Genomic DNA, 15,664 nt, shown 5'->3' with positions numbered 1-15,664 from the left:
GTTGATCTGTGCACGATCCCAACACCCCGGGGAAACATCCATGTTCATGTTGCCTCCACATTTTGGTCGGTCAGCTTCTTGTGCCGGACCTAAAGCTCTTTTGGAGTGCGGTAGGAGAGACCTTGGCTTGTAAAAGACTTGTCAGTGCCGTGGTGCTGTTTCATTTCCATCGCGCCATGTCAGAATCCACAGTCGAAAGTATTTCATGCAACCCATATAGATTAGCGCTAGTAAGTACTTGCTTTTTTTTGCTGCAGTGGAGAAATGATAGCACTTGAGTGGATGGGTTGCTTTGGTGAACGCTCGTTTCAGTTTTATAATAAACCCTTTATTAGCCTTTAAATATCTGCAGTTTACACCGAACAAGCCGTGCCTGTCAGTCAAATGTTACAATTCTGTCATCCCCAAACAACCCCTGAGTCAGACTGGATAACAGCACGGAGTGAAAACGTGTAATTCTTGCTTTCACTTTTCCTAATGGACCATATCGATGTTGTGCATTAGCCGTATTGTGTTTCACATGCAGCACTCTGCACAGCGGATATGCCTCAGTGTCATATTCAGTGATGAGGCCATTTATCGCTATCATTTTCAAGGACACTGATCATATTCTCATGTAATTTTAATCGCTGGAAGGGGGTGTGTTGTTTTTTGTTTTTTTTACCCCCACATCAACTGAAAACCACACCAAATCATGTTATTTATAGCCTTGGATTGAGAGTGAAGATGAGACCGAGCAGGTCAGTAACATTTTATCAGCTCCAAGAAATCTAAGAGTTTTTCTTTAATATATAATTTTATTTATTTTTTGAACAGTTGCCATCGGTAGGTGCTCGCACATTGTGGCAATCTTCAGCAAAAGGCTCGTGTCCTATGCTCATCCAGCATTTCAAGAGTTGAGTGTGTGTGGCTCAGGGAAGGGGGCGGGGAAACTGCAGTTTCTGTTCGACATCCAGGGATGCGAGTGCCAACCATGGAGGATGACATATTTATCGGTTTCGTACAAAGCTGTACAACATCCTGTGGTTGTCCATGCAAAGGAATGGAAGAAGCTCTGGGCAGTAACTGATGATCACTTGCTCCCTGATTGTGCTAGAACTTGGTTGAAGGATGCAATATTTGTATTATCACCAACCCCCTTGCGACGTTTCACAGCCTGAGAGAAATCCGTATGATGGGTTTTCCAAATCATCCCTTGATCTAAAGTGATTTTCTCACAGCTTGCACAAACTTTCCACAGAGCCTTGCTTGCAGCTTTCCTCCGCGCTCAACCGGGATAGAGGTCAATGTCACTGTCAGGCAGCAATGGAGGTTTTCGAGGACAGCAAACATACAAGCCGATCTACTTAGCTTAGATTTTAGAGCTTAATCCCACCAGTGACTAATCATTAAGGAGCCCAGAACAGCTCTATGTGATGGACAGACTTCGGTTACCACGGTGCCCGGCCTTTAAATCTGCCTATAGAGTGTGTCAGTTTTATTTTACCGGCCACTTAGCCCCTCGTTTCGATGATATAAAGCAGTGAACAAGCCTTTTGTTGTCGTGCTGCGCCGCTTAAAAACACACTTTCGTCTGACTGACTGACTGACAGCGCTGGTCCGATAGACGCCCATTTTTAAATAATCGCATTGCATTGGTGAAGAAAAACAATATTCCAGAAATTTGTGACTGATGAAGGGAACCAACGTCACTCATCGCGTCTCTATCAAGAGCTTTCTTTCAGGCCGTAGCAGCGTTTGTATTTGACGTGTCACCCTTTAAATGGGGCATGTTAAGATCAATTCCAGCTGCATGGTTTTTATTTATAGCGACCGAAACGGTTCTTTACATGGCTTCCTTCGAGGCCGTGGCTGTCCGTCTTCTGACTGGCTGGCTCATGGACATTACAAGAAAAGTAAAACCCAAATTTTAACCTTGGTGTATTTCCAACAGTCACGTCGACCATGGAGAGGTTGTGTGATAATTTCTCATTTCCATCTGGTCAAGATGGTCAGTGGAAATGCTCTGCTGCTCTCCACATACTCCAGATTTTTTTCCTCCTACTGACGTTGCCTTTCACCGCTAATTTTCACACAGCTAAAGCCTGGAAATCAGCATCTTCATTCTCACGCTCTTCATTTCACTTGTAAGAATCCCAACTACGTGTTGTGGCCTCTCAAATGTCTCTGCCTCTTGTATTAGTTAGTATATTTTAAGGTGCAGTCTCTGTGTTTCCAGTGAAATCATCGCGTCTGTGTGTGTCTGTGCGTGTCTGTGTGTGTGTGTGTGTGTATGTGTGTGTCGAAGCCTTTGCTCAGTAGCTCAGTGCTGACTAAGACATTGCAACTGGCGCCGTCATGGACATATGACCTGATTGACCCCTTCGAGTTCCCAGCATTTCCACTGTCATGCCGTTTCCAGTTGGAACAGGAAGTTCTTCAGCACATGAAAACTTTAGGACCATCCTGCAGGGTTCTGACGTCCAGCTCAAGGTGCTTGTTTTTCCACAAAGGTTAGATCTGCACCACCAAAAAGGAATCGGCCTTGCATCACGTACCTCTGCAGATATTAAGTCATTGTTATATGGTGAAACGCAGACAAAAAACTATTTATTGAAAAATCCAATATGCGTATTGATCAGTCTTTTTCACGTGATTTATTTATTCATTCATTTATTTTTGTCCCCAACACCCCAAAACACAGGAGAACAAAGAGGGATTATTATACTCTTTCTCCAATGTTGTTTACTTGTGAAGTACTTGTGCTATAATTTATCATTATTATTATAATAATTATTATTATTATCATGATTAAGATAAGATAAAACTTAATTCATCCTGAAAGAAAATGCGCCAGATGGCTTCAAAATTGAAAAGTGAAATGATATTGCACATGACAGTGAATTTATTATTTTCTTAAATGTATTATTATTATTATTATTGTTATCATTGCATCCACATGTGTATCTCCATGGGGTGGAAGTTAGGCCTGAACACTTTTGATATCAATGGTTACAAAAAAAAAAAAAAAAAAGCCAAAAGCGGTGCCAAGAAAATCCTGTAAGAATCCACGAGAGACGGCTGTGAAAATGACAGAAGCTTCCGAAGAGGCCGATTTCAGCCGGTGTTGATCACAAGCGTTAGTGGGATTTTTTTTTTTTTCCCTCTCTAGTCACCGATGCTGTCAGTCCGTCGCTGCGAGTTGCAGAACAAACAAGAGCGTGCCAGTGCTTTCAGACAGCGTATGGTAATACACCTACATAGTCTCTGCCGGCCCAGATGGAGATGCGGCTCCTCAGTCTGTAGACACCATATGCCGAGCCGATGCTCTCCCCTGCCTCGCCAAGTAGGGCAGCCAGATCGGAAGCTCCGCTCATCAAAGCGGCCGGTGTTCCCCCCCCACACACACACACACACATTTCCACACCGAGCATGACTTTTGTTAGCAGGTAAAGGGTGCGCGAACACAAACCCGCCATCACTTTGAAACGGGGCCAGATCGCTTGGTTTGCTCGTCCGTTTGTTGTAAACAGGAGATTGAAAGTCTGATCCTGTACACGTCTCGCTCCGCGTGCCCTGGAAGTGAAGCGATAAAACACTTGAAATACAGATAGCCGGGTATATTTGGAAGAGTGAGCTGGACTCAGTGTGTGTGTGTGTGTGCTTGCGTGTAGAGGTGCAAATCTCCCAGGTTAGCAGCTCTTGTGAGCTCCTAGCTGTGAGCTGTAGGTGGTGGATTTGGCCCGGACGCCCACTCACCTGCTCTGCATGTCAGCCCCTGCGTGCTCAAGGTTTTTAATTTATCTATTTTTCGATTCTTCCTGATCTCACTGCCACAGAATTTAAGATTTCCCCTGCAGGTCGGAGGAAAGACTTTTTTTTTTTAAGTCAACCGCTTCTGCTCGATCACGACGGGAAATGGTCCGGCAATTAAAGGTGGATCTCTCCAGTGCAAAGTTCTCAGAGCTCAGCGTGAAACCATCAACAGGTGGTCAATTCACGGCCCCTCAAATCACTGAGTTTGACATTTGTGACATACAGGTGAGAGATGCTGAAAATAGAATTAAATACATTAGATGAATCACTTAACGTGATTTTTCAAGTGGTGTTTGAACGCTGCACTTTTAGAGACTTAGGTCTCTGAGCATGTAGATGAATGCACAGATGCGGCTTGAATGGATTCGACAGACTTGTAATCATAATAATATTGACAATACAACCAAGCTCGTCTGGTGCATAAGATGAACATCACCTTTCACGCATGAAGGAACAGTATTTCTGGAGACCCCCCCCCCCCCCCCATCTTCGGCTTGGGTCGCACTCCCGGGGAAAAAGTGGTTGCGTGACCTGTCAGTCACAAGGCTTCATCTTCCCCTGCACATCTGCACTGCCACCTAGCTGCTGAAACGGGTGGCTGATACCTCAGAGATAGCGGTGTTGTTGGCTATCTTAAGTACGAGAGTTATAAATCATTTCCCCGGCAGGGACGTTGCTGACAGATCTGCGGCTGGCAGTCCGATCAGATCAGATCGGCGTTTTGGGGTTATTGCGAGCATTGCCTCTTGTTCCCTGTTTGGGTGAAAAAGCTCAGAGATTCTGGAAAGGGAACAGAAAGCCAGAGACGGGCTACGCTCAGTGGTACTGTAAAGATGATGCGTCTCATGAAAACATCTTCAACACGGTATCTTCTTATGGTACCTAAGCAGACAAACCAACAAACGGCGCTGCGGGTGAACAAGGGGACGGTTTCAAAACAGCAAAAAAATAACATTTTAATTGGCTGATGGTTGACATAGTTTGCATGGTAATCCTATTAGCTCGGATTAGCACCTGGCAGAGCAAAAGGCATGTGTTGGGTCATATGGACACAGGGAGGGAGGATTCTCCGCAGGCACACAGGACCTCTTTTTTTTGGGTGAAGACAATGTTCCGTTTGAGTTTCCCCAAACTGTGTCGACTCAGAGTAGGTCCAAGGCATTTATTCATCCATAGATTTTTCCTCGTAGACGTGTTGAGTTTGTGCTGTCGATAGAAATGAGGCCACCAACGTTGAAGACATTTATATAAACACCGATTTGACCTGAAAATCTAGACGACATTAGAAATGAAAGTAGGGTGTAGGGATTTCTTCCTGTGTGCTTTTTTTAATATCTGATTGTTTCCCGTCTTTTCTTTCTTTCTTTCTTTCTTTCTTTATTTATTTGTTTTCCTCCTTCAGCTGGCGGAATACCGTCAAAGGAAAGCCCACGCCGACTCCCAGAAGAAACAGAAGAAAAAGAAGAAAAAGAAGCCGGAGGAGGATTCGCAGGGAGGCGCGGAGGTCGAGGCGGATCGCTCAGACGGCAGAGGGGCGTTCTCGGACGGGGGGAGACATGGGCAGCGCGAGGGAGATCCAGACCCACCCACCACGGAGTTTACTTTTACCAGGACGCTGCAGAGTGGAGAGACTGTCAAACACGACCAGAGCTACACCATAGAGGTAGAACCTCCGCCACGCTAAACAAACACAACAAAGAACTCATGTGGAAAATCCTAGGAATCTTGTATTTAGGTGCTAATTTAGTAAAGTTATTCACCTCTGGATTTTTGTCAGGTTAGAAAAGCCCAGTGTTTGCTATGGTGAGCGTCGCACCGGAGGATGGGAGTGTTTATGTAGCATTGCGGTACTGTGGGAAGAGTGTGACTACAGAGATACTCGGGGTTGTAATCCTGTCGTTCAGCTCGCCCTCAAGTCGAATTATTGGTCACGGTCTTTGAAATTGATAGCGGCCGGGCGTTTAGTGCCAGGGAATTTCTCTTTGGTGCAGAATCGAAGGTTTCGCGTTACCCGACAAACGACTTCTGTGACATGAAAAAATTGACATATAGATGAAAAAATAAATATTCACCTGCGTGAATACTGCGTTTCCTTTGAGGATACGATCACAGCGGAAATGTCAACGAAAAAAAAAAAAAACGTGTCAAGAAGAATCATCTCGTCTTTTCATGCGATATCGTTTTGCTCTACCAGTAACCAAAACAAAAAGAGAAGGAGCTTATTTGAAATTTAAATGGGAGAATAGTAATAATGTCCAAAGGGCTCATATTGAATCACACACACACACACACACACACACACACTCAAACAGGTGACCCAAGCTGCCTGGCTTTTTTTTAAAAAAAAAAGGTCAATTTAGGCCCTCACGCTGCATTGTAGCTTTGTCACAAATCCCAACTTTACGCTGCAAAATCCCATGGTAACGGGGGAACTCTTGCAGCCTTTGCTCAGGAGCGCTCAGCATCTTCAGGCAAACCCCCACTTGCGGTAACAAACCACCAGAATCACCGAGGAGCCGATAGACGCAGACGGAACCAGAGGACGTTCCGCCGATGTCGTAATATCTGATGCAATTCGTCAAAACCGGGCTCTAAAATCAACCCGTGTCTTTTCACTGATGCGGAAACATCTTGAGGCGGACTTGAATATTCAACGCTCGGGTCCCATTGAATATTCTGTCACTTGATAAAACCGATAAGTGTTCTCAGACATTCTTCGTCATCCGTCTTGCCTCGCCGCTCCGCCGCTCTTCCCCCTGAACCCACTGTACTTCTGATGCGGTACGTGCTCACAAAACCACCCGTTGCCACGGCAACAGACAATTTCCTTTCAGTCGGGCCGCGCTGTGTCGGTCTGTGTGACCAGTTACCGCGGCCCTGACACACTTGAAGCCGAGCTCGAGGGTCGGCCGAGTGTTATGGATGTTTCGTAGCCGAGGTGTTTACATGTGAGGTGACCCGCAAGCGCTCCCGTTACAAAAGGCTGCCGGACACATAGTGTTGTTTTTGTTTATCGCCTCAGGCTGGATGCGGGATGCCGTGTGCCGTATCTCTAATGAGGAATGAGGAGATGGGGACATTCGCCGCGTTATGTGCAACACAAACAACGGCGTTCATGACCGGGGCCAAACTGTTTTTTCCTGTTTTGATTTACAGTGTTCCTCGGCAGGATGAGACTGCAGTGGAAACACATCTGCATTGTCTCTCTCTAGGAAAAAAGAAAAACAACCCTGTGTTTTTAGTGGAAATAGACTTATATTCTGACTTTCCTGCCAGGGGAAATTGTTTAACATCTACCATAATTTCCAGACTATGAAGTGTACCTGAATATAAGCCGCATCCACTAAAAATAACTAAATAAATATATGTGTAAGTGTCCAAGTTGGAACATTAGATATTTACACTGAAACATTTTTTTAAACTTTTAATAAACTACATTCCGGTCACATCCACAAATACGTAGTGGAAATGCCTTCCCCCCCCAAACGGTGTTTGTTACACGGCTGATGAAAAAGATTAACAATGAATAAATCAAGGAAAAGTCCGTCCATCCATCCATCCATCCATCCATCCATCCATCCATCCATCCATCCATCCATTTTCTATCCCTGCTTTGTCCTACTCCAGCTGATCGCTATCTTCACCTTCCTCCTGCACACTAAAAACCATTAAAATCGTCTTCTTCAGTGTTGGAATCGAACGGCCTCAGAATTTCACGGTCATTTCATTGGTCCGATGAAATGTTTTTGCGCCATGAAGGTCACTAGCCCCCAAAAGTCCATCAGTTCGCCGCATCATTGTTTAAGCCTCGGTGTTCAAAGCGTGTGGAAAAAGGTAGCGGCTTATAGTCCGGAAATTACGTAACATATGATTGACAGACGTCACCTGCTGAGTAATTACATTTCCCGCAGTGTTTGAGTGCTTTTCCAGTCGTGTCCCATCGGGACTGGAAGACCCCGGGCTGTTCAGCTCAGTAGCACTTCCTGTTCGACAGTTGACAACAATGGCCATCAGTACTCTGCCGGGATGTGAAAAAGTAGCTATAAGCTGTAAGCAGAGACCCATATATGCAGAATAGAGGGTTATGAAGTGACGTTGTTTGACTGATTACGACAGTGTTGATGATGGTTGTTGTTGTTGGGACGCCAAGGAAACCCTTTGCGTTTCCCAGTCACAAACCGAGCACACATCGCGGTAGCTTCTCCTAGCCAGCTGTCATTTTTGCAAATCAACTTTTTAACCCAATGGATAACAATTGTGTTCATCCAACTTAGGTTTCCGTTGTCTTTCGCGCTTTGAGAGAAATCCACTCCCCTGCGGTCGCAGTTTAAGGTCCCCGGTTCGATTCCGACAAGGGAGACTGTCCTTACGGCTCGTGTGTTCCTACCCCTTTTTGGAGGTTTATTGCTGACTTAGGAATGAACAGTTGCGGTTTAAAAGTTTTGTTCTTGTGAGACTGACAAGACCTGTTTGTTCTTTTCTTTCGCTCCCAGCCAGAGAGTGAAGTATCCACGACCGCCGAGGATTATTCCTCCGAGGTAAGACGACCGCTCACGCAAATTTGAGTCTTCACTCGCTGAGATTCTGATCTATCATCGTGAAATGTATCACCAAATGTAATTTGCCTCCCGCCTTCATCCTTCATCTCATAACTGAAGTATATGAGGTTTTGCTGATCCTCCGCTTATAAACATTTTCCATCACGTTTGAATTCTGAAATTTTTTGAAATGATTTGCATCACTTTTCAATCACAGCACTCATACACAAAACACAATGAGAAAATCTCATTTTTCATGTTATTGTCAGAGAGGATAGATTGATAGATGTACTTTATTGATCCAAAAACTGTGAAATTATAAGCGAATCAACAGTTCACCATATCATGCAAAAGGCAGGGCACAAGAACAATTGATTAGTGTCATTTATTTATTTTCAGGCGCCAAACCAGTTTTATCTGGAAACATGGCTCGCCTGGTGCTTTCTAAATCCAAATTTTATTGGAAAGCATTTACTCACGCCGACCGGCGCGAGGTGTCCGCGGCGCAGCCTAGCCGCAGATTAATGAGGGACACGACAGGCTGCTTTTCAGGGATTATGTGAATAAACACGGGATTTGCATGTAAACCAATTGAATGTTTTTCATTTCCCCGCACATCCCTCAGAGCCCCCCCCAACTTGGGTTCACTCACAGTCAAACATTTTGGATTTCTTGTCCCTTTGCTGCTACGCGCCCGTTGCTATGCCAGTGCTGTGAGTCATCAAATCAAATAAAGGCAAATAAAAGCAATAACGGCACAACTCGAGTCCGGAACAAATGAAATTCTCCTCTCCGATTTTCTCCGGCTCGTATTTGACGGCACATTACGTGGATCTAAAGCCTGGCGCGTATTAAATAATTCACACGCCCTCCGCATGAGACGCTCCATATTAAAGGGCAACCCAGTGAATATCCAGTTTGTCAAGTCTTCGTTTCACTGACTGCGCTGTGAATTAACAGGTAAACGGGTGCCATGAGACGACTGAGATCCTAATGATGTCTGCAGAGGATGCTATCTGGGTACCGTAATCCAATCAGCAGGCTCCTTTTGGCTCCGCTTTGGAGCCGCGCTAACGGAAATACAACCCGCTGCACTCCGGCTGTCTGTTTGCTTAACATCTGAGTGTCCTGTCTCTAAACTAACCCAAGTCTTTGTAACAGCCTTCTCTAATTGGATTGGACGATGACGTGCGAAATATAAAATTGTGCTTTCACCTTCGCTGGTTGAGGGTAGAACAGGACGTTGTGACATTTTTGAGGTGCGAATTACATTTGGGGGGGTAATTTTGGGGTACTTCAGCGGAGGGGGGGTGCGAGCAGAAAAGCGAGCAGGCGTATCCAAGCATTCGCAGTCCAAATGTCATCGACTCCACCTTTTTTTTTTCCGTGCAAAGCAGCGACAGCTCCTAATCCGGGTGCGATTCACTTGGAATGATGAAACAGCGTAAACGCAGGGCAAATTAAAGAAAAACTTTAATCCCGAAGAGACGTGTAACCAAAAAAGATCCGATGAAAACCAAAGACTTTTCAATTTTTGGCTTTTGTCAACATTGTAAAGTAAGAAAGGGGTTTTTCATTGTGCACGGAAGACGGAAAGATAACAGCGTCTGACATGTTAAAAACATCTGGGATGTCACTTGTCTGAGGAAGACAATGGCATAAACAAGAGAGACGAAGAAACAAAAAGCTGTTTCGGGGGAAGAATTGAATTCCGGGCGCCAAACTAAAGGCATTTCTAAAAGCGTGTCCTCGCTTGGAGGGACGCCCCGCGAGACGAGAAGCCCGAAACGAAAGCGAACCGCGGCGCGTCAGCTCACATCTACGACGTTCTGTTGGGTTCAGCGATCGGGATTTTTGTGAACTCGCCAATCAAACTAACTCCTTGTCTGTCCTTCAGTTTTTCCGTCTAACGTTCCTACTAAAATAGAAAAAAACGAGCGTTCGCCTCTCACACAAAAACAGCTAGAAACATTTACATCCTCCTTCCTCTTTGCTTGTCAGCACCCTCGTTTACTCTGGATGGATGCCTCACGTGAGCCGGTTCTAAATTTGTTTTTTTTTTCCTTCTCAGGAGGAGGCAGACCCTTCTCTCCAGCTGACCAAGGGAGGCGAGATACAAGACATGGAGGACGCGTTGGCGGCCAAGACCCAAGTGGTGGAGGAGCTGAATCGGGAGCTGGAGGAAATAAGAGCGGCGTTCGGGACGGAGGGAGTCCAGCAGGTACGTGTCCGTTATTCGAAATTTACCTTAGAAATACAAATGTATCACTCTGTACTCATTTGATCGGACTTGATCAGCTTGTAGGTGGCAGTCACCCGATTTTCTCAATCGTAGTGTATTTATAAAGCGCTTTAAAAGACCGCACATATGAGAAGAGGTACATTTCGGACATATTGAAATAAGAAAACTTACTCGTTCATTAATTTATTGTCACGTCATCATGGACGCATTGGATTCGGAGGTTTCCAGATAACCTACCGCCTGCTTTTGGACTCCTATTTAATATTCCGGTGCGATGCCGGCCTTTCGCTCCGATGCATCGTTCAGGCGTGTCATCGGGTCCCGAATGATCAAGAGGATCGTTTTGCTTCCTCCGTCAGGAGACCCTGAGCGCCGTTCGGCAATTAGCATGTTTCTTACCTCTCCGTTTGCCCGGGTTCGGTCCCGCAGGTATTTGTCCTGTGGCTCTGTTTCCAGGCAACCGGCCCACTCGCTCCCTAATAGCATGTCATCCTTGCACGAGCTCTTTATCACTTACCCGGCGTTTCGCTTCTTCAGCTGCAGGACTTCGAGGCGGCCTTGAAGCAGAGGGACGGCATCATCACTCAGCTCACAGCCAATCTCCAGCAGGCTCGTGAGGAGAAGGACGAGATTATGAAAGAGTTCCTGGAGCTGACGGAGCAAAGCCAAAAGCTACATATTCAGTTCCAGCAGGTGGGGCTCACTTTGTTTTGTTTTTTTTTGCCCCCAATTATAATTTTCTGCTTCCCGCCTCTTAACGATATGTAAAATGAACCCCGATCGCGTGTCGCTTTCCAAACGCGACAACTTATTTTCCCCTTACAGCTCCAGGCGGGGGAGACGCTGAGAAACACCAGCCACAGCAGCACCGCGGCCGATCTCCTCCAGGCCAGGCAGCAGCTCCTGCACTTCCAGCAGCAGATGGACGAAATGAACTCCGAGGCCGGGAGGACCCAGGAGAGGAGCAACAAGCAGCTGGAGAACATCGGCCAGCTCCAGCACAAACTCCGCGAGATGGAGATGGTGAGAAGCTGCTCTTTTTTTTTGCGTCGGCAATTTTAGCAGCGGTCAGGTTTCATGCTTTCGTCGCTGCCTTGTGTTTTTACCTTGTTTTTTTAAAACAAAGCTTTCTTTGTAGTCAGGGAGAAGATCAGAGGAGTCCTTTCTTCAGAGGATCAGCACGAAGGACCTGCACATCGCCGAACAAGACAGGGTTATTATAAGTTTGGAACAGTCTCTGAGAGAACTAAAGACCACAGAGGAGGCGTTAGCAGAAACGCTAAGAGAGAAAAACGTATTTATTTCTGAGCAAGCAGCAATAATCGCAGAAAGGGAGCGGTCCCTTACCCTGCTCCGAGAGCAGGTCGCTCACGCAGAGAGGACTACAAGCGACGATACTTCGCGGCGGTCGAGCGAGAAAGACCTCATCATAGCCGACAGGGAGAGGGTCATTTCCGAACGCGACCTCTCTCTCGCCCGGCTCGAGGATGAGCTGAAGGCCTCGGAGGAGCGCCTGCGGGAGCTCCAGCAGCAGGCGGCCGCGAAACAATTGGAGCTCGAGAGATGTCTGGGCGAGCTGCAGGGCGCCGCCGGCGCTCTGGAGAGCTGTAAAAGCGAAATGGAAAGTTGTAAATTAGAGCTGGAGAAAGAGCGGACAGAGTTAGAGAGCTGTAAAGGTGAACTGGCCACCTCCAGACAGAAGGAGCGAATGTCATCCGGTGAAATAATGCAGCTCATGGGCACGGTGGAGGACCTCCAGAAGCGCTGTCACCAGGGCAACTTGTCGGAAAGCGACGCCATCCAAAAAATGCAGGAAGACACCGCGAGGAAACTGGAGCTTCTCAGGGCAGAGCTGGACGAAATGTATGGCCAGCAGATTGTCCAGATGAAGCACGAGCTTAATTTGCAGCACAAAAACAGAGCGGAGCAAATTGAGGAGCGGCATCGTGCCGAGCTGGAGCTCCTGAGAGAGCGGGGTTCTGCTGTCAGCCGCTCCGAGGTGGAATCTCTCAACGCCAGAATCCGTGAGCTTCAGGAGATGTCGGAGCTCTCCCGGGCAACGCACGACAAAACCGCGACCGAGCTCCACCGAGTCAACCAGGAGAAGACCGACCTGCAGGTCGAGGTCGAGAACCTCCGGGTGGTGCTCCGCGCCGCCGAAGAAAAAGCTAACGTGATGTCTCACGGTATCACCACTCAGGAAAACCAGCGGAATGAGCTACAGCGCCTCCGGGAGGTGGCGGACGGTCTGAGGCGCCAGCTGGCTGCCGCTCAGGAAGCCGCCCAGGAGGCCGCAGCGAAGCACGACTCGGAGATGACCAATTACAAGATCAAGCTGGAGATGCTGGAGAGGGAGAAGGACGCCGTTCTCGACCGCATGGCGGAGTCGCAGGAGGCGGAGCTGGAGCGACTGAGAACTCAGCTGCTGTTCAGCCACGAGGAAGAGCTGACTCTTCTTCGAGAAGAGCTGCAGCGAGAGAGCTTCCTGAACGCCGAGAACCTCCTCAACGAAGCCGCCATCAGACACGAGAAAGCGCTGGACGAGCTGCGCGCCGCCTACGAAGACGAGCTCCGTTCCTCGCACGGTCGCAACTCGGCCTTCGCCAAGGAGCGAGACGAGCTTTTGCACCAGATCCTCGGCCTTAAAGAAGATCTGACCTCGGCCTCGCAGGGGCCCAAAGCGGAGGAGCTGGTCCAGCAGCTCCAGCAGCTCCAGCTGGAGCTCGAAGAACTGAGGAGGGGCGGAGAGGAGCGCGCCAGACTGGAGAACGAAATCCAAGCGTTACTGAGAAGCAAAGAGGTGCTGGAAAACCAGGCGAAGGAGAGCGAACAATGTTGGGAGAACAAATGGAAAGGACAGGAATTGGAAAAGGAGAAGCTCGCAGAGTGCAGGAACTCTCTGAGGAAGGAGCTGGACGAAAAAATATCGGAAATGGCGACACTGGTGGCGGAGAAGGGACAAATCCAGCGGCAACTTGTCGAGCTTCGAGAGGAAGTGGAGAAGCAAAGGACTACGTTCTCCTTCGCCGAGAGGAATTTCGAAGTGAACTACCAGGAGCTGAAGGGGGAATACGATTGTCTGGTGGAGGCGAAGGCTCAGTTGGAGGAGAGGAAACTGAAGGAGACCCTTGAGCTTGAGGCGGAAATCGTGGGCCTGAAGTCGCGGATCGGCACGCCGGGCGAAAACAGCAGGAACACGGAGGATACGGACCGCAGGACCGCAGCAGAGAAGGACGACGCCAAGCTGACGGAGAAGCTCGACGCTACTCTGCGCGAGAAGGAGAGCCTCGCCGCCAGGCTCTCGGAAGTTACGCGGCGTCTGGCGTTTACGCAGAGCGGCGTGGCGCAACTGGAGGGGGAGCTGGCCCGAGCGAGGCGGGAAGACGCGACCTTCGACGGGCAAAATGAAAGCCGGAGGAGCGGACCGGGGGAGGAGGACGCTCAGGGGCGAGCCTGCCCTCCCGAGGATCAGATTCGGTGTCTGAAACAGGAGATCGAGTCTCTCCGGTCCCTCTTGCAGGCGGCTAAAGCCGAGAGAGACGACGTCCGGCGGACCCTGGAGCTCCAGGCGCTTTCGCGGAGCGGCACGCCGGAGGGTCCGCCGGGTGGACGCCCCGCGACGCACAAATCCTCAGCCTCGGGGTCCAGCAGGCGCAAGAGACGCCAGCGGTCCGAGCAGGAGCGCAAGCTGGGCGCCGCTGCTTCATATGGCAGAGAGAGCGAACTGAGGGAGGAGGGAGAGGAAGCAACGGCAGAGGAAGAGAGAGCCACAAGTGTTGCAGAGCAGGAGATGCAGTCTGGAATGGAGAGCCCGGTTATGTCACACTCAAAGGAGACGACCGATAAGGAGGACTCCGCCGACGGCTACCACGGAGACGGAGGAGGAGACGACACCATCAAACAGGTAGGCGCTCACGTGCATCTGCTGCACCACTCTTTGGAATGAAAGAAAAAAAAAAAGGAAATACACCTTTGCCTTTTCTCTGTGAAGAATGAGTGATGAAAAGGGGCTTGTATTAAAAAACAAAAAAAACATCTTTTCAGAAATGATTCAATCATATCTGTCGCTGTGATTCCTGCAGCTTTATCAAAAATGCACGGGCTTGACTACATCCACGGCCCCCGGCGGGAGGGATCTTTAGCGCCAAACTGTTCTCTCGCAGGCATAATAGCAAAATTTCCTGCAACCGCGGGCTGCGCTTGTGAGGTAACGCCGAGTAACACGGTCAGACGGAGGAGTTGAAAGAGAGCCGCGGTGCTTTGTGCCGAGCATTCACTATCGCGAGCCGCAGCGTTTACGCCGAGATTAAGGTAAAGTAGAGTTTCTCCCTGGAAAGTCCAGGAGTGAAGTCTCGAGACTCGATATTTCACAATCCCCCTTCTTTTTGCGACACCCCTCCTCTTCCCTGGATATCGATTTTTTGATGTTAGTTTGGACTGAGGCTGAGGAACACTGGGAACACCCGCTCTTCATCTTTGCCGCCGTGCAGAAATGTGCAGAAATGTGCAGAAATGTGCAGAAATCCTTTTCTTCACAGGGAGAGGGTCCGTGGTGCGAAGCCATTTTACCCCAGACACCTGTGTGTGTGTGTGTGTGTGTGTGTGTGTGTGTCACACAAGGTTGTCTCATTTACACCACGCAAAAACTTCAACTCGAGGTACTTGTATCAAGGCTAGACAGGAAAAACGTGCACTACTATGTTTTTGGGAACGGGGGAGTCTTGTTTTCTATGTCGGGCAGTGGTTTGGTGCTTCCGCCTCACCGCGAGAAGGTGCCTGGTTCGATTCCGACAGGAGTTTTTTTTTCCGTGTGGCGTCTCTGTGTTCCCCTAAAGTCTGAATGGGTTTCCACCTGGTTTTCGCGTGCAGACGTGTGAACGGACGTATGGCTGTGTCGGACTGGCGTCCGGTCCAGGGTGAGCACCGCCTCTCGGTCCAATCAGGAACAGGGTAGGCTTGGATTTGAGGTCTGCATAATGGATGAATGAATGTACGCGGTTCCCTCCCGGGGGCATCGCTGTTTTCCGTCCGACACTTCGTTATAGACGAACGAAAAAGGCGCGTTGTGATTTCTGTGCATCTTCTTCCT

At 48.4% G+C, this 15,664-nt stretch overlaps 1 protein-coding gene across 5 annotated transcripts in view; it reads left to right on the top strand.

The window, feature by feature from the left end:
• The window catches only part of akap9 (A kinase (PRKA) anchor protein 9), a 54,180-nt gene that overhangs the window by 1,168 nt on the left and 37,348 nt on the right, over window positions 1-15,664 (top strand). For 4 of the 5 annotated variants that reach the window (XR_015109187.1, XM_086178465.1, XM_086178467.1 and 1 more), the window contains exons 2-8: window positions 5,198-5,458; window positions 8,289-8,333; window positions 9,294-9,353; window positions 10,405-10,554; window positions 11,113-11,268; window positions 11,401-11,598; window positions 11,714-14,479. Coding sequence is in view for 4 of the 5 variants with exons in the window: in XM_086178465.1 (XP_086034591.1) it covers window positions 5,198-5,458; window positions 8,289-8,333; window positions 9,294-9,353; window positions 10,405-10,554; window positions 11,113-11,268; window positions 11,401-11,598; window positions 11,714-14,479 (3,636 nt within the window). In the remaining variant the exon portion in view is untranslated. The remainder of the gene's footprint in view (window positions 1-5,197; window positions 5,459-8,288; window positions 8,334-9,293; window positions 9,354-10,404; window positions 10,555-11,112; window positions 11,269-11,400; window positions 11,599-11,713; window positions 14,480-15,664) is intronic. The other variant, XM_086178466.1, reaches the window with a different exon arrangement.

Source organism: Fistularia commersonii, chromosome 30 (assembly GCF_037954325.1).
Source record: "Fistularia commersonii isolate RoL2024-O1a breed Wild chromosome 30, RoL_Fcom_v1.0, whole genome shotgun sequence".
Taxonomy (NCBI): Eukaryota; Metazoa; Chordata; class Actinopteri; order Syngnathiformes; family Fistulariidae; genus Fistularia; species Fistularia commersonii.
The sequence above is the reverse complement of the archived record's forward strand: the minus strand, read 5'-3'. Positions and strand labels throughout refer to the sequence as shown.